This window comes from Lynx rufus, unplaced genomic scaffold (assembly GCF_022079265.1).
Source record: "Lynx rufus isolate CCGP_SWC_20201006 ecotype Redwood Valley unplaced genomic scaffold, mLynRuf1.p SCAF_14, whole genome shotgun sequence".
Classification (NCBI taxonomy): Eukaryota; Metazoa; Chordata; class Mammalia; order Carnivora; family Felidae; genus Lynx; species Lynx rufus.
Window position 1 is genome coordinate 17879038 of NW_025814828.1, and position 27735 is coordinate 17906772.

Below are 27735 nucleotides of genomic sequence, written 5' to 3' on the forward strand. Positions count from 1 at the left end.
TTTTCTTAAATTTTTTTAATGTTTATTCTTGAGAGAGAGAGACAGAGCATGAATAGGGGAGGAGCAGAGAGAGAGGGAGACACAGAATCCAAAGCAGGCTCCAGGCTCTGAGCTGTCAGCACAGAGCCTGATGGGGGGCTCAAACCCATGAATGATGAGATCATGACCTGATCCAAAGTCGGATGGTTAACCAACTGAGCCACCCAGGCACCTTTCTCATGAAATTTTCTGATTACAAACTGGCCTCCAAGCTTTGGAGCCTATAAGTCTTGATAATTCCTATTGCTCCTAGATTAGACTTCTTTTCCACCATCTTTTTTTAAAATGTGAAAAATCATAATAGATAAATTTTTTAGGTACAACTTCCCTAATTCATTTACCTGTTGTTCATATAACATATTTTCCAGACACATTTTCCAACAGTCTTCCTTTGGGTACTTTCTGGTGTGTTCCAGTATCCTCTTAAGGAATCATGGCCATGATGGGAAATAGTTACACAGATTTGGCTCAACCTGTACAGAGTAGAGTAGGACTATTACTGCTTGTGATTGGTGTAATACTTATCTACTACTGGATAACAAATAACTCTAAAATTTAGTGGCCTGAAACAACATTTATGATCTCACAGTTTCTGTGGGTCAGGAATCTGGGTGCAACTTAGCTGGGTCCTCTTGCTCAGGGTCTCTCACAAGAAGGTGGTCAAGTCATCAGGTGAATGGCAGTCATCTCAAGGCTCAGCAGGGGAAGAATCTGCTTCCAAACTCACTCATGCACTTGTGGATAATATTCAGTTTCTTCAGGCTGTTGGTCTAAAGGCCTCAGTTCCTCACTAGCTGTTGACCAGAAGCTGCCCCCAGTTCCTTGCCTCTCAACAGGATAGCCTGTAACACAATAGCTTGCCTCATTAGAATAAACAAGTGAGAAGAACCTGAGAGAGAGAGAGAGAGAGAGAGAGAGAGAGAGAGAGAGAGAATAAGGAAGATGGAAGTCATGGTCTTTTATGACCCCTCATTTTTGCAGTCTTCTATCTATCAGAAGCATATCACTAGTCCTAGCCCACACACAAAGGGAGGATTACACAAGGCATGATTACCAAGAAGCAATGATCATTGGGAGCCATTTCAGAAGCAGCCTACCACAACTGGACATCACACTTCTAATCCACCTAACTGGGACCTTAAAAAGCTGTACCTTAATGATTTGGGTTTAAGTAAACCATCAGGTTAGTGGGGCTCTTAGGTACTTGGCAAAAGTAAATGTCAATCCCCTCTGGAGGAACTTACGTTAAGCTCAGGCATTAATTACTTCCACCAGATAGAATTACAACAAATAGGAGTTTGCAATAAAAAAGGAGAAAAAAAAAACACTACCATGAGCAATAATCAGCAGACACAAACGATCAGAACTGCCAATGTTATAGCTACTGGAATCATCAGATACACAATATATAATAAACATGTTTAATGTAGAATTGAAAATATAGCTAAGGAAGAGAAAGTTAAAAAAGCAAGCCAGATTTGAAACAAAAACAAATATAATTTCTAGAAATTAAAAATAAAATAATTAAAATTATAAAATCAATAGACTGGTCAGAACAACAGATTAAACACAACTGAAGTAAGAAATAATGAACTGAGGGGCATCTGGGTGGCTCAGTCAGTTGAGCGTCCGACTCTTGACTTCAGCTCAGGTCATGATCTCACGGTTCATGGGTTCTAGTGCCACGTCAGGCTCTGGGCTGACAGCATGGAGCCTGCTTGGGATTCTCAATCTCTCCCTCTCTCTCTCTGCCCCTCCCCTGTTGGAGTACATTTTCTCTCTCTCAAAATAAATAAATAAACTTTTTTAAAAAATGAACTGCAAGATGGATTTCAAGAAACTACTCAGAATGCAGGAAGATAAAGACATGGGAAATATTAGAGAGAGGAAAAGACATGGAGGATAAAAAGCAATTACATCTAATGGGACTTTCAACATGGTGGGGGGGAAAGCAAGGTAAAAAGAATATTCAAAGTAAGAATGGCTAAGAATTTGCCATGTTTGATAAAGATGACAAATCCTAAAATTCAACAAGCTGAATAGTGCTGGGTACCTACCTAGCCTTCAGCTCCACATTCATCTTTCTATCCCTAGCAAAGTAGCACTGGGATTGGGTGTTTGTAAAATGCTTTTCCAGGCTCCTTTAGTAGGTGGCTTCCTCCTGGATTCTACCAATAAGAGGCACTGGTACCTAATCATAAGTAGGAAGAGGGTAATAGCAGAAGTTTTTCTCATACTTGCTCTCTTCCTTTTTCTCCTTCTGGCCACAAGCCCTTAGCCATATTTCCTCCAACCATCCAGCCCAACCATTCATGGGATGGTGGCCCCCTCCCCACCCCCCAAGGTTCTGGTAGCATAACCTCCTCCCTTTGGTGCCTTGAACCCTAGGGATAGGCTAGCTACTTTATGCTTTCTAATCTCCCAGCTACTTCACCTTTGTTCCGCTTTTAACCTTCCACTATATGTGTAGCCAATTCCCTTATAAAATCCTCTCTGTTTTGAAGTACCTAGGATGGTTTCTGTTTTCTTGCCTGGACTCTGACTGATATGCTAACAAATTGCAAGCAAGTTAAATAAAAAGGAAATGCACATCTAGACACGCCAAAGTGGAACACTAGAAGGAAGACAGACTACCTAAAACAAGAGACAGTTAAACTGATGCCAGACTTCTCAACAGCAACAATGGAAACCAGAAAATAAGTAACATTCTCAAAATGCTGAATGAAAACAAGTTTGAAACTAGAATTATATGCCCTATGAAACTGTAATCTAAAATAAGAGGGAAATCAAGATATTTTCAGACAAGCAGTAAGAGATTACTCTTAGAGCCTGCTGTGTTAAATAACAGGGACGCACTGAAGTTTGTTTAAACTTTGAAACTTGGGGTTTGGGATGTTGTTTCCCCCTGGGCCTTGCCTTTAGAAGTCCAAAAGGCTGAAGTGCAGCAAAAGATAACACTCCAGAATATACTTCTTCAGCATATTGATTATTTTAAACTATTTTTTAAGAAGCAGCAGATACAAGAGAAGCTCTGAAACTGAACAGAAGTTACCCTTTGAAAGAAACAGTTACAAGGCAAATCTCCATTTGTAGGGTTGTCTCCCTCTCTGTACCAGGAAGAGGAGAATGATTCTCAATCTCTAGAAACTCTTATCAGTGCAGAAGGCAACAACTTAAATCTGCTTAACAACCTTACCCTTGTTTATTGTGCTTTTCCTGGTAACCTCCCACAACTGGCTCCCCCCACCAACATCTTTTATCTTTAGCTGAAGATGATATTTAAAATGTAGCCTGGTTCAGGGGCGCCTGGGTGGCGCAGTCGGTTAAGCGTCCGACTTCAGCCAGGTCACGATCTCGCGGTCCGTGAGTTCGAGCCCCGCGTCAGGCTCTGGGCTGATGGCTCGGAGCCTGGAGCCTGTTTCCGATTCTGTGTCTACCTCTCTCTCTGCCCCTCCCCGTTCATGCTCTGTCTCTCTCTGTCCCAAAATAAATAAAAAACGTTGAAAAAAAATTAAAAAAAAAATAAAATGTAGCCTGGTTCAGCTGCAGACTAGCCAAGGCCACCAGCATCATTTCAAACAACTTCTGACTGGAGAGGATCGCGGGTGTGAGATGTTTGTCATAAATAAATAACAAAAATAGCAAAAAATAAAAATAAATAAAGTGATAGCCTGGGCCATTTCAAGAAGTTACTCAGTTTTCCTGGATCTTTCCCATGTATATAGGACGTATACACATTATTAAACTTCTGTTTGCTTTTCTCCTGTTAATCTTTTATTGGGGGGGGGGCGGGGCTCTTAGCCAAGCACCTAGAAGGGTAGGGAAAATTATTTTTCCTCCCCTATATGGCCAAATGCCTACTTCAACATCATTTCTGGAATCTCTAAAAATTTGCACAACCAGTGATCATATGATGGAGTAGGTATCATCATATATAATTTGTGAAACAATGTCAATAATATGAATAAGGTGTGTCACTTGCATGTATTGAAAATATTCACTTTCTTTTTTATTTATTTAAACAAAATTTTTTAACGTTTATTTTTGAGAGACAAAGCGTGAATGGGGCAGGGGCAGAGAGAGAGGGAGACACAGAATCCAAAGTAGGCTCCGGGCTCTGAGCTCTCAGCACAGAGCCTGATGCGGGGCTTGAACCCACAAACTATGAGATCATGACCTGAACCAAAGCCGGACACTTAACCAACTTAGCCACCCAGGCACCCCAATATTCACTTTCAAACATACACAGATTCTAAAGTAACTTGAGGTGAAAAGATTTTTTATGTATTTTCTAAGGTTAAATCCATCACTTGATTAGCAAATGTATACCCATTACTGAAGAGTAAAATGCTGTGATAATTATAATTTTTAAAACTATTAAGCTTATGTAGAAAACCAGTTAAGAATCTACATTGCTTGGCTTTTGCTAGGTTATGCTGTGGCAACAAACTCTAAAACTCTAACAACTGTATTTAATTTTTTGTTCTTCACTTCCACTTAGGTTACCAGCCTTACAAGAAAAAAGTGTCACTAAGGAATTCTTCACATCTTGCAGGAAATCAGTTTGCCACTTCAAATTTCACAAGTAGGAAAAATTCCAAAGTCCTGTTCAACAGCATCCTTGATAAATCATCTTCAATTTATATATAAAAATAATATAAAGTTTATGAAGAATAAAGAAAGTATTAAAGCAAAATGAGATCTCAAAACCACATTTTATTGCCACTTATTAAATTTCAAAATAATAGGCTTCTTGAGAAAGCTTTAGGAAGAGAATTCCTTATAGTTCTATGCCTAGGGAAGCTAAAAGTAAAAGAAAAATCTTACTGACAATATTACTATAGACCATAGGTCAGCATGCTTTTTCTTTTAAGGACCAGATAACATTTTAGGCTTTGCAGGCCATTAGGTGTCTGTCACAACTATTCAACTCTGTTGTGGTGCAAAACTACCAGGGATAATACACAAACAGAGGAGGATGGCTGTGTTCCAATAAAACTTTATTTACAAAACTGGCAGTGGGCTAGATTTGAGCCTTAGGCCATAATTTGACATCTCCTACTAGATACTATAAACTATTTTCAGTAGTTGAAGATGAAGGGTTTTTTTGTATTTGCTGAATCTATAAATGCTAGTTTTTAAGTTCCTTCTAAAAAATGTGTTCTCAAAAAAGTCCTCGAGTAGTATTCTGCTGTAGATGGAAAGGCCATGATACTGTTAAATGTGCTACCTTATCTAGGACATGAGACATTTGGATATGCAGAAACACTACAGGTCATATTTAAGTCTGATGAAATGATAGTTTAATAATGAATTAAACTCTGCTGCTGTTCGGTTGTTCAGAGACTGCTGAGGCCTCACGCAGCTATCAACATAATACATTCTGACTGAAGAGCTACTTATAGGATGGAAAATCAGTTTTACAATGTGCCAACTATTATTAATAATAGAACAGACATGCTAAAGGCTGAAAGTGATTTAGGAATCAGAAGTATACAGTGTTTTGTTCAATCACACTTTAGTGCTATAATCAGAAAGCAGTTATCACTGTCTATAAGCAGAAGGATAGTGAGCCACTTCCTCATACTTCAGTCAAAGACAAAAGTACACGATGTCCAAAGACTTTGGAATTGCCTTGTCATACATTTGACAAGATGTTGAAACAACATGGAATAGCAGCCACTACATGTTTAAAAGCCATCCTAAACAAAACCAAACTAATATGCTTTTTAGATGGAAACAATGTATCTTATTAAAACTGTTTGCAGAGAAAGTACTTTGCTTGCTGGAACCTGAGGAAGAAGTAACCAAACTGATGCTTTCAGAGTACAAGTACTTCTTACATGATAGCTGCTGAAAAGATTCTCTTCTCACTCCAGAAAGATGCAGACATTCATGTACATGAAATGAAAATGAAATGCAGATGGAAAAACCTAGATGGCTGGTTTCTTGAAAGCCAATTATATTGCTCTATTTGCACATTTTTAGAGCCAAGGTTTATAAGGACAGACATTATTTACATGAATGTAAAGCAGCAATTGCTGGCAAAAAATCTACATATATTAGGAATAAAACATAAGTGAAGGCAGCACTTTCAGAATAGATTCATAAAATATTTTCTTCAACTGGTACTAGAAACTTCCATTTGTGGGACTGCTTCAACCAAACTGCACCACCTTCAGGAACCATACCAGGACTAAGATTTAAAATGAGGAAGTCTTTGCCTTGGTTGGTTCCTATTAAAGAGAAAGGGAAGGCTTAATAAATTGTGTGGCCACATCAATACTAGCAGTACCCCATAATGGCAGCACTAAGCAAACATTATGTGGGATTATACCCTCCATAAGTGAAAGTGAATATCTACTTCCGTGGTAGATAATGCTACTGTTTATTTCCAGGTATTCTTCTCTCCTTCCAGGTGATTACACTCCCTCTGCCCTTTACATTAAGCACAACTATTTGACTACTTTTGGCTAATGAAACATGAGTGGAAGTAATGTGTGCACCTCTGGGCTGTAGCACTTCACTGCCAGGGGTAGCTACTCTAGTCTTCTCTTTCTCTGTTGTAGTGAACTCTGAAGCTCATTGTGAGATGTAAGCATGATAAAATGATGGAGTATCCACCAGCGTGCCAGCCCATGATGGATACATAGTAGAAACAAAAATAATTCTTTGTTGTTTTTAGCCCCTGGGATTTTGGAATTTGTTACCCAAGCATGATAACCTAGCTCATTCTGACTAGTATAATTTAGTGTCATAAACGCACAGTGTAATGACCTGAGAAGCAAACTATCAGCTCACACTGATAAGAAATAAATATTCCATTGGGGCGCCTGCGTGGCTCAAGTCATGATCTCACAGCTCCTGAGTTCGAGCCCCACATTGGGCTCTGTGCTGAGAGCTCAGAGCGTGGAGTCTGCTTTGGATTCTGTGTCTCCCTCTCTTTCTACCCCTGCTCTGCTCATGCTCTGTCTCTGTCTCAAAAATAAATAAACATTAAAAATTTTTTTAATAAATAAATAAATAAATATTCCAGGGGTGCCTGGGTGGCTCAGTCGGTTGGGCGTCCGACTTCGGCTCAGGTCATGATCTCACGGTCCATGGGTTCCAGCCCCGCATCAGGCTCTGTGCTGGCAGCTCAGAGCTTGGAGCTGCATCGGATTCTGTGTCTCCCTTTCCCTGCCCCTCCCTGCTCATGCTCGCTCTCTCTCTCTCTCTCAAAAATAAATAGGCATTAAAAAATTTTTTTTAATTCCAGCATAAAACATCGAACTTTATTTGAAAATCTGAATACTAATGTTTTTAAAAATAAATTAATAATAATATTTTAAAATTAATATCTAATGCTATATTTCATGATGATTCTGGTATCTCAGAAGTTCATTATATGATTATATATTTTGCTTCAGCCAAATATTGATTTTTAATTTGAGGCTATTTTGCATTCAGCCAAAATAAAAATCTAGTGCCCCCTCTAAAAATAATACAATAAATTAAAATTGTATGAATAAAAGTTTGTCTCTGTGTCCTTTATTTAAAATTGTTACCTGACAGGGGCCTCTGGCTGGCTCAGTTAGTAGAGCATGTGACTCGATATTGGAGTTGTGAGCTCAAACAACACATTAGCTGTAGAGCTTCCTTAAATACATACATACATACATAACTGAAAGAAACCCGAAATGATCTGTAAATTACGTCACAAATTTATTTGAAGGAAAAAAAATACCTCGATCTTATGGAATTCAGGCAGTTTTTAGCCTCCATCTTGCATCCTCTAGCTGGTCTCTTCAGCTGCCACCAGCTGGCTTCCACTACTGATAAGTTCCAGAAACCAGCAGGATTCAATTCAATGTTTTGTTTTGACTGCTGGGTCCCTGTTGAGAACACCAAGTCAGCTGAATAAGTAAATTTTTAGGGTGGGAACAGAAAAACACAATCAACTCATGTCCAACATATTTTGGGTAATCAGATGGCCACACAGTAGCTGGTACTTGTCCCAGCAAGGAGCCTAGACAAGACTTCAGCCTAACAAAAAGATCTTAAGTTAATATTCTCTTCCAAGGGAAGAACAGTGTTAAAAACTACAGTCATTATGTAAGAATGAACAAAGGTCAGTTCAAACACAACAGCCTACCTACAGTCTTTGTGTAGTTTTAAGCATTAATAGCTTCAGAATTACTAATTCTACAAACTTAAAACATCATTTGAAAGTAAAAATACCTAAATTTCTTTCATGCTTTAGTCTTGGGAATTTTTGAAGAATAAATGTATTTCAATTTTTTGTTTCAATGTTTGTTATCTTCAGTTGATAGACTAAAGAACTTGAAATTTAAAGTTGTTCAAAATTCACAAAATGAAATAAATGTAAAAGAAATTTAAATAAACTTTCAAGTGATGGTTTTTACAAGTTTACAGCAATTATACTTCTGAAATTATCAAAACCTAAAACTGCACTAAGACTGTCAGGGCACCTGTACATGGAAAACTGTGTGGTCACAGAGTGCTTGAATATAAACTTTCATAATTTACACCCAGTTATGTCCAACATAAGTTGAAATATTTTGTAACAACACATATCCATACATATATGCAAAGAAATGTAAAACTGAGTCATAAGATCTCTTGAAGCTAGAAGGACATGGTGTTAAATCATTAAAACTTTAGGAAAAGGATAGAAAAATAAGACAAATTAGTAGCAATATCTGTAATACAGCTTTCTAGTATTATACTATCATTTTTTTTTTCTTTGAGGGCTGTTGAGGGTCCATTTTTATTTGGGATACTTGTTATTAAATACTATTATGTTCTCGATATTAGTACTGGTATTATTATTGCTAATGATGCTTTTCCAGAAAAGTTAACTTACAAAGACATGAACATTAAGAGAGAATGCAGAAAAACACTCTATGAGTTTTCCTTCCCATTAGAAGTCATCCAGTTCAGTGATTCTCAATCTTGCCTGCACAGTGGAATGACCTAAGGAGCTTCAAAAAAAAAAAAAATACTGACCCTTGGGTCCCACTCTGAGATTGATTCAATTAGTCTAGGCTGCAAAAAGGCATCCGAAATTTTAAAAGCCCTGCGATGATCCTTTTATACAGTCAAAGGCTCAGCACCACTACTCTAGGTCAATATATAATCATATATAGATAGGCATAAAAATCTGTGCAAATATTCAGAGCTCCAATTTTTAAAACATAGCACCAATCTCAAATTATATTATGGAAGGGGTTGCTAAATGAACCTAATCTAATCAACATGGATGAATCTCAAAAATACTACGTTGAGCTAAATAAGCCAAACACCAAATTGTGTACTGATTGTATGGCTCTAGTTACATAAAGTTTAAATAAATTAGAACGGGGGTAAGGGGGCAAGTACTGACTGGGAAGGGACAGGAAGGAAATTTCTGAGATGAAAGCGTTCTCTGTGTTGATTAGGATAGACAGACATATACAGTTATCAAAACTAATAGAAATGGACAGTTGAGACCTGCATTATGGTTTAGTTATATGTAAATTACACTTCAATTTTAAAAAAATAGAAGAAACACAATTAACTTAAATCTGGATACCTATGACAGGGTTTAAGAGGTGAAGATGATTATTACTTCAGATGACCCCAACCTCTCCTAGCTTAAAAGGAATGGCATTTGTTTCCTTTATCCCAAGAAATTTTCCACTTTCCCTTGTGATTATTTTTCTCTTAGTCCGTTATTTTAAAATGTATTGTTTAATTTCCACATATTTGTGGATTTCCCAAGTTTTCTTCTATTATTGATTTCTAAATTTAGATTGTGGTCAGATAATATATTCTGTACTCCTTCAGTCTCTTTAAATTATTGAGAATTATTTTATGGCTCAATATGTTGTCTATCTTAGAGAATGTTTCATGTGCACTTAAAAAGAATGTGTATTCTGTTGTTGAACATAGTGATCTAAATATGTCTATTAGATATAGTTGGTTTACAGTGTTGTTCAAGTTTTCTATTTCCCTAATCTTCTAATTATGGTTTTAATTATTGCTGTATTATTAAAAATGAAGTATTGATGTCTCAAAATATTATTTTTGAATTGTCTGTTCTTCAGTTCTGTTGATTTCTGCCTCACATGCTTGTTAAGTAAATATACATTTATAATTCTTAGATATTCTTGAATGATTGACCTTTTTATCATCATAAAATGTCCTTTGTATCTATTAATAATTTTGTCATAAATCCTATTCCATTTGGAAAAAAAAAAAAGGAATGGCAAACCCAAGGCCAGAACCAGAGAGTATAGAGAGCCAACAGCAGGGAGGGCCAAAGCCTAAGAAATCGCTAGAGGGCTGGCAGCAGGAGCCCAGCAAACACCCAGACCTCAGCGCCCCAGTGTCCCATGAAAATAAGCCCCCGCACCCTTTTCCGGTGCGTACAAGTCCGTCTGTGTGTGCTATTCGAAAGCGTCCGGAGGGAAACGGCGCCACCGCGCGAAAGGAACCGGTGGCAGCTTGGTTCCTGCGCGGATGCTGGGGCTGTAGGCGCCGAGCTTTCAGCTGGTTGCAGCTCCCAGGGAGGAAGACGCCGGGGCTCGCCTTCCCTACGCTGCCTCCGCCACTGCCATGATTCCGGTGTCGCTGGTGGTAGTGGTGGTGGGCGGCTGGACTGCCGTCTACCTGACCGACTTGGTGCTGAAGGTGAGGGCCTCGGGCCTAAAGCCGAAGCCCGCGGTGTCCAGGGCTGAGGCGCAAGGCCCGAGGCCTTTTCTCTTCCCCTGCCTCGCGCCTCCCGGGCTGGAAGCCGCGCGGCCGATACCCACGTGCGCCTTTCCGCGTGGCGCCCCGGCCTCGTGGAGTAAATAAAACACCACGGGGCCCAGGCAGGGGTGTGGCGGTCTGCACAGCTACCGCAGTCGCATTGCGGGGCAGTGCAGGCCCCGCCGCTTTCGGGGCCTCCTGCCCGGGAGGCGCCAGTAGTGGGTTTGGGGGGGCCGGGCCGATACCACACCCCGCGGCAGTGCACCTGGGAGGAAAATAAAAAGTCACTTAGGAAAGGCATTGTTTTCCCTCATTGTCTTTAAGGCCACGACCCTCCAAAGACTCTCGTACTGGAATGAATCTAAATCAAGTTGTAATTTAAACCTGTAGTCTCAAACTTTAAAGTGCATACAATCATCTAGGGTTCCTGTTTAAATTCGAATTCTGATTAATCAGGCTTGGGGCGGGGCCTGTGATTCCGCGTTTGTAACCAGTTCCCATGTGCTACCAATGCTGTTAGTCTATGGACCATACTTCAAAGGAGCATCATCAGGTAACAGGATTTAGATAGCTAGTTTCTGACTACTCCACTTCTAATCTGCACCCTGTACCCACCCCACACATACGCCCTGGGTGTACGGTCCACTCGAGTTACTTGGGAAGGGTAGCAAAAATTCTGCACAATTGTCTGACCACATGCTTCTAGCAACCTTTGGAATTGAATGGGGGAGGTGGGGCGGGGAGGTAAAGTCATTATACAGAGTTTATTCCACAATACCGTTCTCAAATGTTTAATAAAACCTTCCTGTTATGAATACCGTTTTAAATAGAATATTATAATTTAGTATTGTGTGCTTTACTTGTAACAGTAAAATGAAATGATACTTGTGCTTTTTTGTTGCATTTAAACTTGCAAAGTGAGGAGATTATATATAGAGTCTTTAGAACAACGGCTGAGTTCAGCCACTTCCCAGCCTTTGTGCCTTGGCCAAATTACTCTCTGTGCCTGGGTTTCTTCATTTTCAAAAAGTAAGGATCTTCTGAGATAGTAGAAAGGATTACGTTAGCTCACACACGTAAAGGTTTGCTACTTCACCTGAAATTCAAGAACCAGCAGCTCTTGCATCGTCAGGGAGCTCTTCAGAAATGTACAATCTCAGCCCTCTCCCTGACCTACAGAATCAAAATCTGAATCTTTACCAGATCCTTTGGTGCTTCCTCTGCAGGTACTTGGCATAGTGTTTAGCCTATCATAAGCAGTACAGGCCACTGCTTCCTTGAACAGTGATTTTATTGTCTAGGAAAAACAAAACCACATCATTTCCTCATGTTGCATATGTGACAAAAATCCAAAATAAAGGGCATCTGGGTGGCTCAGTCAATTAAGCATCAGACTCTTGGTTTCAGCTCAGGTCATGATCTCACAGTTCGTGAGTTCAAGCCCTGCATCAGTCTCTGTGCTGACAGCGTGGAGCCTGCTTGGGATTCTCTCTCTCCGTCTCTCTCTGCCCCTCCTTTGTGCTCGCTCTCTCTCTCTCTCTCTCTCTCTCTCTCTCTTTCAAAATAAATAAACTTAAAAAAAAATTTAATCCAAAATAAGAAGAACTTTTCAAACCTCTCCAGTCTCTGGTCAAGTGTGTGAGGTGATGAGGTTACTTTAATTTCAGTAACAACCCCTAGATCCCCAACAGAGTACTATTCCTTGAGCAAAAGACCTCACTCTCACTCAGAGTCACTGTCTGGGCAATGGAGAGACCTCAAGCTTTAGGAGTCTGTACCTTCAGCTTCTCTGCTTCTAACTTGATCTGCTGTTCCACGTTTGGTTCTTCTAGGATTTCCTCAGTAGACATCTACTGAAGGGGCGTGTCACTCTACTTTTCTAAGTCTCAGAAAACAAGCAGGTTGAAAAACTTCACCTGAAGACTGAGAACAGAGGGCATTATAGATCCAAAGACAAACGGATACCTGTATCAGTCAGGTCATTTTTTATGATTGTGATAGGACTGAAATATCTTACAAACAAATTCCTCAAATGGATGGGCATCAATATGATAAAATACTTAACTGTATTTACTGTAACTGAGGGGTAAAAGGGGTCATTGTCAGGGTATATAAAACAACCTTATATCATCCAAAATCCTACATTACTCAAGGACTTCAAACTTCCCTAAAGATAAAACTTGTTCGGGTGTGTATAAGCAGCTATCCCATCAACCCTGAAAAATGTAAGTTATTAAGAACAATTTGGTTTTATAAAAGTTTTGTACTTCCACATGATCAAAGGCAGCTTAAGGTCTCAGAGTGGTTGCTAAGAGGATAGAAAGCACTGATTGCAGCTAACCTGTCCTCTGAGTTGGATTGGTTGGAGGTCTTTTTAGATTATAACACAAGACCTCTTTCTGTGATAACAAGGCTTCTAGACCTCTGCTGTCCAGTGTGGGAGCCACTAACTACATGTGGTCATGGAGCATTTGAAATGGGGCTGGTCTAAATTTGAAATGTGCTGTAACACACTGGATTCAAAGACTTACGTACAAATAAGTAAATGAAATGTAAAGTATTTAAATAGGTTTTTTATATAGATTACATACTGAAATGATAATATCTTGGATATTTTTAGTTAAAAAGTATGTTTAAATTAATCTGTTTCTGTTTACTTTTTTAAATCAGCTACTAGAAAATTTAAAATTACATATGTGGCTTGCATTTGTGGCTCACATATGTCTATTGGACAGCGCTGTTCTAACTTTGACAAACTTTTTCTGTAAAGGGCCAGATGATAAGTATTTTAGCCTTTGTGAGCCACATAGGCTCTCTGATACATATTCTTGTTTTTTTGTTGTCTTTAACCCCTTAAAAGTATAAAAACTATCCTTAGCGCATAGGCTATACAAAGAAACAGGCTGTATGGGGCACTTGGCTGGCTCAGTTGATAGAACATGCAACTCTTGATTTCAGGGGCTGTGAGTTTGAGCCCCACATCGGGCGTAGAAATTACCTAAAAAACAAAAAAACAAAACAAAAAAAACAGGCTGTAGACCACATTTGGCCTACAGGCCATAGTTTGCCAGACTCTAACCTCAACAGACCAGCTAGTCTGAGATCTTTAATATCCTGAAAAAGAAACATACAGCTTTAAAATTATAAGTATTTGGGCAGTCAGTATCTTCCTTTCCTGTAGAAAAGACTTCTTTTTGATTTTCTTAAACATCATACATGTTCTTCAAAACTGACTGATGTGGAACTTTTTCTCTCCTAGTCATCTGTGTATTTTAAGCATTCTTATGAAGACTGGTTGGAAAACAATGGATTGAGCATCTCCCCATTTCACATAAGGTGGCAAACTGCTGTTTTCAATCGTGCCTTTTACAGTTGGGGACGGCGGAAAGCGAGGATGCTTTACCAGTGGTATTCTTCATTTTTCTTTTTGGTTTAAAGTAATCATTGTGATCATGAGAAATGCTTGTCAAATGAACTATTTCCATCATTTTCAATCTACTGAGTTTTAAAATATTGACAGTATAAAACGTCTGGTTTTCTATAAACTTAAATGGGATTACATCATTGTGCTTTTGCATACATCAGAAATCAAGGTTCTATACCTTATCTGGATAGTAGTACATGGGTGCACACGTAAAAATTCAGTGAGCAGTACATTTGACACTTGTGCACTTTACTGTGTAAGTTATTCACTAATAGAAATGCCAAAAAATTGGAACATTTTCCATCATGAAATTAATTCTGTAGAATTCTGTGCCCTATCATAACACATAGAAACAAGGGTCCTGGGATCATAGGATACCCAAAAGTCTTCAGGCTTTCCCCTATACTTCTTTTCTGATAGTCCTCCTGGGTAATGGTATTTAAAATATTTCACAGCCAGTAAAGCATATGCACAAACCACTAGGCAAAATGATCAGCCAGATTGTAGCAGCAGGGTTCTGGAGTCCCCTGGCCATGCCAGGTATATTCCTTTTAAGTTATTATTTTTTTAAATCAAGGAGCATATAGTTTATTGTTAGGAGGTTTATAATGATCTCTGGGCCACCCTAAGGACCAACACATTTTGTAGTTGACAGAATTTCTAGTATGGGTGTAAAGGGCCTTTGTCTGAATTCCTTTTTGCTAAAATTTTAGCACCACATGTTACAGAGCTAAATGTAAACAGATCATTAAAAAGCAGAAAATGCAATAGCAAATCAAAGCAAGCAAAATAGAAGGAAATAATAAAGAGCAGAAATCAGAGAGATAAAAACTATACAGTAAAGAAAATCAGCAAAGCCAAATGTTGGTTCTTTGAAAAGATTAATAAAACTGATAAACCCCTTCCATAATTCTGAAGAGGAAAACACAAGTAACAAAAATCAGAATTGAATGGTTAGTATGAAAAAGATAAGTAACAAGCGTTATTGAGAATGCTGAGAAAAGGGAACCCTCGTGCACTATTGATGGTAATATAAATTGGTGAAACCACTGTGGAAAACAATATGGAGGTTCCTCAAAAATATTAACAACTGAAATACCACCAGATGGTAGCTACACTTGTGGTGAACATAGCATAATGTATAAACTTGTTGAATCACTATGTTGTACACTGAAACATAGTGTGTCAACTATACTTCATTGTGTGTCAACTGTACTTCAATTAAAAAAAAAAAGAAATACCATATGATCTAGTAATTCCACTAATGGATATTTACCCAAAGAAAACAAAAACACTAATTCAAAAAGATATATACACCACTATGCTTATTGCAGCATTATTTACAATAGCTGTGATACAGAAGCAACCCAAGTGTCCGTCAATAGATGAATAGATAAAGAGGATGTGGTATATATACATAGTGGAATATTACTCAACCATAAAAAAGAATGAGATCTGGCCATTTGCAACAACAAGGATGGAACTAGAAGGTATTATTCTAAGCGAACTAAGAGAAAGAAAAATACCATATGATTCCATTTATATACGGAATATAAAAAACAAAACCAATGAAGAGCCAAACAAAATATGCAGAGACTTAAATACAGACAACAAATTGGTAGTTACCGGAGGGGAGGTAGGTAGGGGTATGGGTGAAATAAATAAAGGGGTTTAAGACATACAAACTTCCAGTTACAAAATAAGTCACAGAGATGAAAAAGTACAGCACAGGGAATATAGTCAATAATACTGTAACAATATTGTATGTCGACTACACTGTACGTGATGAATCTTGAATAATGTATAGAATCAATATGTTGTACACTTGAAAGTAATGCAACAGTGTATGTTAATTGCACTTCAATTTTTAAAAAATCAGAATTGAGAAAAGGGAACACGACTGCAGATTCCATGTACATTTTTTCAAAATGAAACGATTGTGAACAACTCCATGCCTATAAATTTGACAATGTAGACAAAATGGACAAGTTCGTTGAAAAACACAACTTACCAAAAAGTGAAGAAATGTAATAGATTATTCCCAACTATAGAAGGGTAATTTGTAATTATTGTAATTATTAAAACAGTAGAAGAAGGAAACTGTTGTTAAATTTTACCATGTTAATATTTAAGCTCATCACAAAATAATAGCTAAAATAAAATGCAAACAAAAGAATTGGAGATAAAAAAGAAATGGATGTCTGTAATGTCAAAAGAGCTTTTATAATTATGTGAGAACAAGATCAAAACAATTCTATGTAAATGGACAAAAGAGAATAAAGAAACTTTATTGGGAACAATATTCAGCCTCTTCAGTTATGCGAGAGTTGTAAATTACTACAACTGCTTGAAAGAGACCAGTGCCTGTGTTTCAGTCATGTATCTCAAGTTCAGGTAGGAAAATGAAGCAGAGTTATTGAAATTTTTAGCCATTATTTTGAAGCTATGAAATGTGGCTGGTCAATAAATTTGCTAACCCGTGAATTTTGAGGAAGTGTATGTTTATGCAATTTTGCTTCCTCCCGACAGGTTCAATTTTGGAATGGTGTTTGGCGTAATTGCTATGTTCAGCTCTTTTTTTCTCCTGGGGAAAACGCTGATGCAGACTTTGGCACAAATGATGGCTGACTCACCCTCTTCTTATTCTTCTTCCTCTTCTTCCTCTTCCTCTTCTTCCTCTTCCTCTTCTTCCTCTTCTTCCTCTTCATCATCTTCCTCTTCCTCCTCTTCTTCCTCCTCCTCACTTCACAATGAACAAGTGCTACAAGTTGTGGTAAGTACCTTCTTTTTGCTTTAAATTTATTGCAACATGAATATAAGATATTTCTTCTGGCTAGCATAACTCCTATCCATGTTATAAATATGGAAACAGATGAAAAGTCTCACGATTTCTCAAATTACCTGCTTAAACAAAAATATTAATAGGAACGTAGCAAAGATTTGTTGGAATATGTAGTAGGGGTGGTAGTAGTAGTAATAGAACAAATGGACCATGAAAACTCTACAATTACACAGATATTTGAATTAACTTAGTATCTTCTTGAGGTGTTAAATGATTGTTTCTATCAAGGAATAAGCATGCTGATTTAAGATCTCTATAATGTATAAATAAATTGCATTTTAACCCTATGCAAAGTGTTGCCTTTCCTCTTCATGTCTTTCAGACTCTAACCAATAATATCCTTTTAATTAAAGATATAAGACCTTGAATGGTCACTGTGATTTCCTGATGTGAAGAATAATGTGCTGAGTTTTACTCCTTAGACTGTAAGCCATTTATAATAATTCTCATTTCAAAGCACATGTATAAACAAACCTATACTGTATTGATCCATGTCTCCAGGGTTTAGAAGGGTGCTTTACCATTGACTTTTATTTCAAATTTTTCACATGTGTAGTTTTTATTTTCATGAGTCGTGGATGTTATGTTCTTAATCATGCTCTTATTAATGGAATAGACTAAGAGCTAATAATATATTTTTTAACTCATTTTTTGTGGTTTCTAGTAGGCTGGGTCACTATGGGGATATTTAGAAGTCATTAGTAGAGAATGATAATGAATCTCTCTTATGGTAATAGCTCTTTTTTAGAGGTTGAAAGGATTTGCCAGGTATGGCCTTAGAAGAGATGATTAATCTCCTCAACAATTACTAAGTATATTCTGCCTACTGGCCATATGCTGAGTCCTGCTTATATGGGGAACAAAATCCAATCCTAGCACTCAGGAAGTTTTAGTCTAGAGGGAGAGCTGCTGTGATTGTGCTATAGTTAGACAGAGTACAAGGTGCTGTGAGAACAGAGAAAAGGCATGCTGAGATGTGCCTGGCACTGGGAAGAGAGGAGAGGAGAGCTTCAAGGGAAGGGTGAGGAGAGTCCTCAAAGCCTCTAAGAAAAGATGGCAATTGAGCATCCCAATAACAGAGGGAACCTTATAATATGGAAAGGTGGGGGATTAGGGGAGAATAATAGAATAATAATAAAACCTAGGTAATATACATGCTTTCTATGTGAGGTTTTTGTGCCCATTTTATTTTATTCTTTAACAATCTATGGGTAAGTATCTCATCACAGATAAGAAAAGCAAGGCAGAGAGATGTTAAGTCACTTGCCTGTGGTCACAGCTCATAAATAGTGGGTCCATCACTCACCCACCACTGACCTCAGAGCCATCATGCTCTATTCCCTTAAGAAAGACCACTAATTCGGGGCGCCTGGGTGGCGCAGTCGGTTAAGCGTCCGACTTCAGCCAGGTCACGATCTCGCGGTCCGTGAGTTCGAGCCCCGCGTCGGGCTCTGGGCTGATGGCTCAGAGCCTGGAGCCTGTTTCCGATTCTGTGTCTCCCTCTCTCTCTGCCCCTCGCCCGTTCATGCTCTGTCTCTCTCTGTCCCAAAAATAAAATAAAAACGTTGAAGAAAAAAAAGAAAGACCACTAATTCTTCAAGGAACTATAAACTAACTTTGACCTGTGTCTAGGAGGTATATGGTGGAAGGTATATGATGCAGGAGATAAAATAGGAAATACCGGTAAGGCCTGGGTTATGAAAGATCATCCTAAGGAGTTTTGATTTAGGGGGGTGTCTAGCTAGCTCAGTTGGTAGAGATGCGACTCTTGATCTTGGGTTTTGAGTTCAACCCCAGTGTTGGGTGTGGAGATTACTAAGTAGTTTTGATTTTTACTTGTAGATAACAGGTCTGTATAAAATGGACCAAAGGAGGGTTACACTGAAGATGGGAAGAGCACATTAGAGGGCACTTTGGAATAATTCACTGTAGAAGTGATACAGATCTAAACTAAATTGGTGGTAAGAAGAAGGAAGGAGGCAGATTCAAAGGGTCTTTTAGAGTGGAGTTCTCAGGCCTTGGTGTTTAAGTGAATGTGAGGCTGGAACAAGAGGGAAGAGTTAAGGACGACTCTCAGGCTACATGATTGGTTATTGTTTGCCAAAGAAGAGGATAGTAGAGAAAGAAGCAGGTTGGGAAGAAATGTGATCATTCGCCTGTCTGCCTAGGATTAGAATGATAAAGTGTAGCTCAGAGAAGAAATTATTTCTTCTTTCTGCATCTCAGTTCATTCATAGAGCTCACAAAAATGTTGACTCTGTTAGGAGTCCTGCTTTGGAATCATGAAGAAGTCAGTTGCCCTCTGTAGTACACTGTGCATGTTTATGTATATATCTAAGAATGTTCTATCTCCTGGGGCGCCTGGGTGGCTCACTTGGTTAAGTGTCTGACTTCGGCTCAGGGCATGATTTCACAGTTCGTGGGTTCGAGCCCTGTGTCAGGCTCTGCACTGACAGCTCAGAACCTGGAGCCTGCTTCAGATTCTATGTCTCCCTCTCTCTCTGTCCCGTCCCACGTGTGTTCTTTCTCTCTCAAAAATAAATAATAAACGTTAAAAAAAAGAAAAAAAACACAATGTTCTATTTCCTGGCTTTGATATGAGTTCTTGTAGCTCAGAGAATATATTTTCCATTTACATCATAATTACCTACAGCCTTATTCAGTATTAATTCCCAAAAACCTGGCACTCTGTCACTGAGAGATCAGAATTCTGGTACATCTAATACCCTGTGTGATCATGGCCAAGACAGATGGGCAGTCACATACTGTTGCCAGAAAATAAGACCTACCATCTGTTAGTATAATCACTCACTCAAATCCTTACCTTATCTCATTATTACATCCATAAGATAATAAAGCAAAGGAACCAATGTCCTATGGAATCAAGCCTACTGATTTATTTGAAATAAAGTTAAGATAACCAGGATATATTGTGATATTGAGAAAATCTGTAAGAATTAACCTTGGGGTTCCTGGGTGGCTCAGTTGGTTAAGCATGGCTCAGATCATGATCTCGAAGTCCCTGAGTTCGAGCCCTGCGTCAGGCTCTGTGCTGACAGCTCAGAGTCTAGAGCCTGCTTCAGATTCTGTGTCTCCCTCTCCTTCTGCCCCTCCCTTGCTTGCACGTGCTTGCTCTCTCTCTCTCTCTCAAAAATAAGCATTAAAAAAATTTTTTTAAGAATTAATCTTAAGTACATAAATTTAGAGAGGGGTCAGAGAAAAGGAAGCTACTTACCTGAACAGGCAGACACCTGACAACATGGAAATGGAGCAGGTATGTAGAAGAAGGTACCCTGATATTCTTAAAAAGAATCGCTTAGTAGGGTCTGAGTAAAGAGAACTTCAGATAATGAGCATCATAAAAATGTCCATATCTTTTGACCATTTACTTGTATACCACCATCTAGGACTCTAGCTTTAAGTAAACACTTCCAAATGTGGAAAAAATAGTATTCATCAAATTCTTATCCTAACATTATTTATTATGAAGAATTGGAAATAACCACAGTGTATAATTGAGGAATGCTGCTTAAGTTGTGGGATTGTCATTCAGTGAAATGCTATGTATACATTAAAGGTGAAGGTTATGAAAACTAGTTTCATAACTAGGGAAAGGACGCTTGGAATTCATGAATTTAGACAGCAATCCAAGCAACATAGTTTGAATCTTCTCTTCAGGTACTAAAGGAGTCTTAAAAGTAAAATTCTTCTATGCACAAAAATAAATTCCAGTTGAATTAAGATTGAAACAAAGTCATAAAAGACCTTGAAAGACAAAAAATAGGTTTCTGCTTATATGAACACAGAATGAGGAAGACATAAGCATAAAACTAATGGCAGAAACCATGAATATTGATAGATTTTACTACATAAAATTTTTATATATCAAAAAACTAAAAGAAAAAATTAAAAGGCAAAAGAACTTGGGAATACATCTATGATATGTATTACAGAGGACTGATAATTGATATTTGAAGTGATCTTACAGAGCAATAAGAAAAAAATAAACACTGTAGGAGAAAAAAATAGACAAGTCATGAGTAGGCTACTCACAAAAGACCTATCAATGGTCAGAAGTAGGGGAAACGTTAAGCTTTAATAATAAAGAAATATAAATCAAACAATGAAATACTTTTCATTTTCCTAAAATTGCAGATTTGAATAAATAAGCTTGCTCAAGGCTACAACGGGTCTACTTTTGGAGAACAGTTTGATATGTATCAAAGTCCTTTAAATTTTGTGTAATGAAAGCATATGTTACTCTCTTTTTTTTAGAGAGATAGAGTGCAAGTGGGGGGAGAGGGGCAGAGGAAGAGAGAGAATTAGAGAATCTCAAGCAGGCTCCACACTCAGCACTGAGCCCAACACAGGGCTCAATCCCACAACCCTGGGACCATGACCTGAGCTAAAATCAAGAGTCAGATGCTCAACCACCTGAGCCACCCAGGAGCCCTGAAGCATAATGTTAAATATGGGACAAGGATTATTTCATTTAATCCTCAAAATTACCTTTTTATGTAAATGTAAATGTGGTTATTTCCATTTTAATAATGAGGAAATTGCACTGTTGGGAGGAATAATCCAAATTTCCTTGAGGTCACTTAGCTAGTTAATGATGGATCCAAAATGTCAAACCGAAGTGACCTGTCTCCTGAGCCTGAACCAACCATGCATAAGAATTTTTACCCCCAAAATATTTGGATATATGTGTCCAAATATGTTTATCACAGTATAAGAGCAGAAACTTTAAACTTTAAAACAATTAAATGCCCAACAGTCTATTTTATAGAATACAGTACAGTTCTTAAAAATCATGTTGAACCCTTTCACACTGCTGGTGGGAATGCAAACTGGTGCAGCCACTCTGGAAAACAGTATGGAGGTTCTTCAAAAAATTAAAAACAGAACTACCTATGGCCCAGCACTTGGCACTACTAGATATTTATCCAGAGGACACAGGAGTGCTGATTCGAAGGGGCACATACACCCCAATGTTTATAGCAGCACTATCAACAATAGCCAAAGTATGGAAAGAGCCCAAATGTCCATCGACTGATGACTGGATAAAAAAGATGTGATATATATACACAATGGAATACTACTTGGCAATCAAAAGGAATGAAATCTTTCCATTTGCAACAACATGGATGGAACTAGAGTGTGTTATGCTAAGCGAAATTAAGTCAGAGAGACAAATATATGATTTCACTTGTGTGGAATTTAATGTACAAAACAGATGAACACAAGGAAGGGAAGCAAAAATAATATAAAAACAGAGAGGGAGACAAACCATAAGAGACTCTTAAGTACGGAGAACAAACTGAGGGTTGCTGGAGGAGTGTTGGCTGGGGGGATAGGCTAAATGGGCAAGGGGCATTAAGGAGGACACTTGTTGGGATGAGCACTGAGTGTTACATGTAAGTGATGAATCACTAAATTCTATTCCTGAAATCATTATTACACTATATGATAACCAACTTGGATTTAAATTTAAAAAAAATAAAAATAGGGGCGCCTGAGTGGCTCAGTTAAGTGTCCAACTTCAGCTCAGGTCATGATCTCATGGCTCGTGAGTTGCATCGGGTTCTGTGCTGACAGCTCAGAGCCTGGAGCCTGCTTCAGATTCTGTGTCTCCCTCCCTCTCTGCCCCTCCCCCAGTCACACTCTGTCTCTCCCTCAAGAATAAACATTAAAAAAAATTTTTTTAAATACAAATTAAAAAATGTTGAACCAGAAAACACTCATGGAAAAAATGTTTGTGATACTATTAAGTGAGAGGGGCAGATGTCAAAACTATGTTTATAATAAAAATATAATTCTTAAAAATATATGTATGTGAAAAGACTAGAAGAACATACATTAAAACATTGAGAATGGTTTTTGGTTTTGTGTTTGGGGAGCAGGAGTATAGTCTTCTGTTTTTCTTTTGAGTTTTTCAGTTTTCCTGCTTTAAACACATTTTGTAATTAAAGTAATAAGAGCAAGAATTTCCTCTAGAAGGATACTTTTAGGGTCCCAACTCCTGGACTGTGAGAAATAGATGCTCAGTATGTGAATAATATAAATGATGCTTGGTGTGCCCCCACTTAACCTAATTTATAGACTCCTTAACAGATGACATAACTCAAGAGTGATTATTTATCGTATGAGAAGATTCTTGGGTATCTATAAGACTTTACCATGCAGCTCTTACAATAGCAAACTTCCCTTGTGTATGCAGTGATACATACAAATGCATCATCTTAGGAGCATGTGATTGCAAGACGACTTCTTCATAGGTCCTTAATATGTCTGTCTATTCCAGACAACTTACTTTCTGCATTAAATTTCAGTTTTAATATAATACGTATAATTTTGATACTCTTTTTCTGACCACTCTACTACACAAATTGTTGGAATCCAAGAAATGGACAGCACAGTGCTCCCACACCAATAAGGCACTTTATTACAGTACCCTTAATTACCAGCACTCATGTTACTTGAGAATACTAAAATGAAAACTCATTGATGAGGGGCAGGAATATCCTATATTACTTAAGTATCTGGAACCTTGCAGTAACAATTCAGAGGCAGGATTAAGATTGTAACAAAAATTTCCAAATCAGGCTTCTAGCCTTTGAGGGTAGAACAGTTGCTGACTCCTTGTCACTGTCACTCCGCATTCCCTGGCACTTAGCCAGGCTCCCTAATTCTTTCCCACGGTGAAGACTCCAGGAAGTCAAAGTTTCAACGTTTTTAACCTTGTGTTTCCTCTTCTCTTTATATTAGTGCTGTGCTTAGTTCAAAAACTGCCTAGTTCAAAAAGCTGATTTTTTACTTCTATTGTGAAAGAAGTAGAGAAGTGAACTATTGATACTCCTATCACTTTTAGTTTACAGAACCTTCGGCCTGGAAGTTTAAGCTTTAATACAGAGTGAACATCATGGTTTCTTGGTCCCCAACTGTGTATTTATCATTGTGTCTATGAACAGGTTCCTGGTATCAATTTACCTGTCAACCAACTGACCTATTTCTTCGCTGCAGTTCTCATTAGTGGTGTTGTACATGAAATTGGACATGGGATAGCAGCTATTAGGTAATGATATTTTTCTTTCTACTAATGCAAAAAAAAAGCTTTTTACTTAGTAGGGTTTATTACTAAAATCTGCTTCATTTGATACTTTTTCTTTCTGTGAATATTGCCTAGTGCAAATCCACATTATTTTGAGGTAACTACTCTTTTATAAAGATTAATATATTGATGAATATAGTCAATTAACCATGTGCACACTGTAATCATTTGACAGCATGGTTATATCTTCATGGTGTTTCAAGATTTTAATCGAACCCTGAAACCTAATCTTTCTATTCATCATTAGGTAAGAATGATAACCACTGCACTTGGAGCCCACCGACCTGCCTTCTTATTACTTTGTTTGACTTATTGGCCAAAATACTTTCCTGCTTCCACTAATAGCCTCTGCTGGCTAGAGCAGGAACTTTGAAAGCTCTGAATTTGTTAACAAATATCATAGCCTATCTAGAAACCTAAGTAAAAGAAGACAAGAGAGGATGAGACCTGGGTCTTTCTTCAAGTATCATGCCCTGTTCTTGTCTTGACTACTCAAATGTATATTGTAATTATGCCTGAGCATTTTAAAGGCTCCTAAACTTATAAATTTGTGATAGGGGAGCACAATTCCCCCTTCACTCCTACTGGTAATTACTGCCATGATGAACACACATACTGATGGGAATGTGTTTTATCCTCTGGGTATGTGGACCAGATAAAAGGTTTTATAGGAGAAGATGTAATCACTTCTTATTACTTTCCTGTTGCTTATGAACAAGACTCTGTTGACTGCTAATAAACACGCAATCTCGACAAAGCATATACTGCCACATGTAGTGGTTTAAGTGGGCAGCTACTTTTTCTTTTTTAATTTCTCATCTTTGCTTCCATACTTTTAGCATTGTAGCTTTTAGAGTCTTACATACAAAATCATTGTTATTAACAGTTTAATACTTCACAGTATGTTTGTGAAATAGTATGGGTAATCTTTTATAAAAACCAACTGTCAAGTAAAAGCGAATTTTACAGTCATCTTAAATATATAGTACTAAATGACAGCACAGTATATTTAGGGGATGGTTTTTTTGGAGTAGCTGTTTGGTCTTATGAGGCTGTTAAATATAATTCCATTTTTAGAGACTGAATTGATAACAAATGGTTGGTTCTCTTAAGGACAATCTGAACATTATGGATATTTAGGTATACTTATTTTAACATCAATAGGAATACACTTAGATAAACCTCCACTTTTGTTTATATTAGCCAAGATAAATATATTTAGATACTTTACTTGAATTATATTTTCTGTTGTGTTCTTCTCTGAAAATAATTCAGAGTAAACAGTTGAAGTGTTTTTCATTTAGTTCCTCATGGAAATATTAACCATTTCTTTTTATATGTGACTAATTTCAAGTTATTTGTTCAGCATACTGGTTTCTGAAAGTTTTGAAGTTTTAAGTCTATTTCAGAATACCCTTATTTTACAAAATGCAGTTTCTCAGATAACCAAACTGGTATGCTGTTGTAAAATTGTAAGATAAATATATATCATATATTTGGGTATATTTTCCTTGACTGTCTAGAGAGACTTGTTTTTTAACCAAGAATTTAAATTATAGTGGGAAGTTTTAAGATTAAATACATTATTAATTGGAAAAATGCAATAGTAGTAGTAAATTCCTTTTTTTTATTTGATTTCTTAGGGAACAAGTTCGATTTAATGGCTTTGGGATTTTTCTCTTCATTATTTATCCTGGAGCATTTGTTGATCTGTTCACCACTCATTTGCAACTTATATCACCGGTCCAGCAGCTAAGGATATTCTGTGCAGGTAACAGACTTAAATTTCTTTATTCATCTGTGTGTTGTTATGGAAAGTATTCACATCACAAATGAAAACATCTCACTTTTTGGTTGATAAATTCAGCTTATAAGATTCTCAGTCAAAAGTAATAAAGCAAGGGGCACCTGGCTGGCTCAGTCTAAGGAGCATGTGACTCTTGAGCTCAGGGTCATGCGTCCAAGCCCCACATTGCATGTAGAGATTACTTAAGTAAATATTAAAAGAAAAAAATAAAGCAAAATTATTATACACTCTAGTTTCTTCAGTAAAAACAACAAATTATTTTAAAAAGGTTGAAAGTAAAATTAACAGAATATACCATGCAAATGTGAACAGAAAATATGACTACATTAAGTTAGTTAGACATAGGGGGTCACTTAATAATCATAAGGAGTGTAATCCACAATGAAAATGTAATCATTGTGAATCTTACTGCATCAACTAACAAACTATCAAAACGAAAATGGAAAAGTGCAAGAAAAAAAACCAACAAATTTAATAAAGGAAGTTAATCTCATCTCTCAACACATGGCAGTAAGATGAGAAGTCACATCATCAAAACTAATTAGTAAATTAAAAATCAATAGATATGTCAAACCCTATACCATGACAGTTTCTTTTCAAGTGACCATGAAACATAAAAATTGACGAATTTAATTCAAAACATAATTGTTTTATACAATTATACTACATACATACATACATTTATACTACATAATTGTAGTATATTTAAAAGTGATAATGAAATAATGTGTAAAGTTTTGCTAAAAGGAAAAGTCACTCCCTTATGTAGTTACTATGAAATAAATGAAAATAAATGTTAAACATTCAACTGAAGAAGTGAGAAAAGAACTATAAAATAGTTAAGAGATGATGTCATTAATAAAGATGTAGGTAGAAAATAATAAATAATAATAATAAAAAAATTTAAATATAAGAGGTTTGGGGCGCCTGGATGGTTAAGTGTCTGACTTCGGCTCCGGTCATGATCTCCCGGTTCGTGGGTTCGAGCCCCGCGTCAGGCTGACTCTGTGCTGACAGCTCGGAGCCTGGAGCCTGCTTTGGATTCTGTGTCTCCCCCTCTCTCTGTCCCTCCCCTGCTCACGCTATCTCTCTCTCTGCCTCTCAAAAATGAATAAACATTAAGAAAATTAAAAAATAAAAATATAAGAGGTTTTTTGAAGAAAAAAAGATTATACTGGGAGAAAGCATCAATAGAATTTATAGTCAGATTGGGGAATGACAACTGATACAGAGAAAATTAAAACAACTATTTTAAAAAGTGTTCTTTATTCATCTCTGCAAAAAACTTTCAAAACCTTGGGTGATTATTAAATATAAATGGTGTAAACTCCAGAGAACAAAGAAAAAAATCTCAATAGCCTAATTACAATGGGAGAAAATAAGAAAGTTGCTGAAGAATGCCCCCAAAAGTTTCATAGGGGTAATTCTTTCCAATCTTAAAGGAAAAGGTTTTTTTTTTAATTCCAATTTAGTATAAACTTTTCAGATCACATGGAGAAGGAAACTTAAAAAAAAATTTTTAAGCTAATAGAGCACTGATACAACATCTTGGAAAGTACCAAAAACTCTACCTCTGGTGTATCTAAACAATACAAGGATGGCTCAACATTAGGAAATCTATTTTGAGGTAGTAAACATTATTTACCATTGGGGGAAAAAGAAATCCTCGTCTGAGCAGGTATCGGACTGAGTAACAAAATTCATCATCCATTAATGGCTAAAAAGCAAAAATCCTTAGTAAAGGTTAAAAATAGCTGGATACTTCTTAATGGTTAACA

General features: G+C 37.4%; 1 protein-coding gene across 3 annotated transcripts in view; it reads left to right on the plus strand.

The window, feature by feature from the left end:
- The first annotated feature begins 10537 nt into the window (after window positions 1-10537).
- Window positions 10538-27735, plus strand: part of MBTPS2 (membrane bound transcription factor peptidase, site 2) — a 53981-nt gene continuing 36783 nt past the window's right edge. For all 3 annotated transcript variants that reach the window (XM_047075995.1, XM_047075997.1, XM_047075996.1), the window contains exons 1-5: window positions 10538-10713; window positions 14033-14181; window positions 16727-16970; window positions 24011-24114; window positions 25794-25921. In XM_047075995.1, the coding sequence (XP_046931951.1) occupies window positions 10639-10713; window positions 14033-14181; window positions 16727-16970; window positions 24011-24114; window positions 25794-25921 (700 nt within the window). In that variant the 5' untranslated portion in view covers window positions 10538-10638. The remainder of the gene's footprint in view (window positions 10714-14032; window positions 14182-16726; window positions 16971-24010; window positions 24115-25793; window positions 25922-27735) is intronic.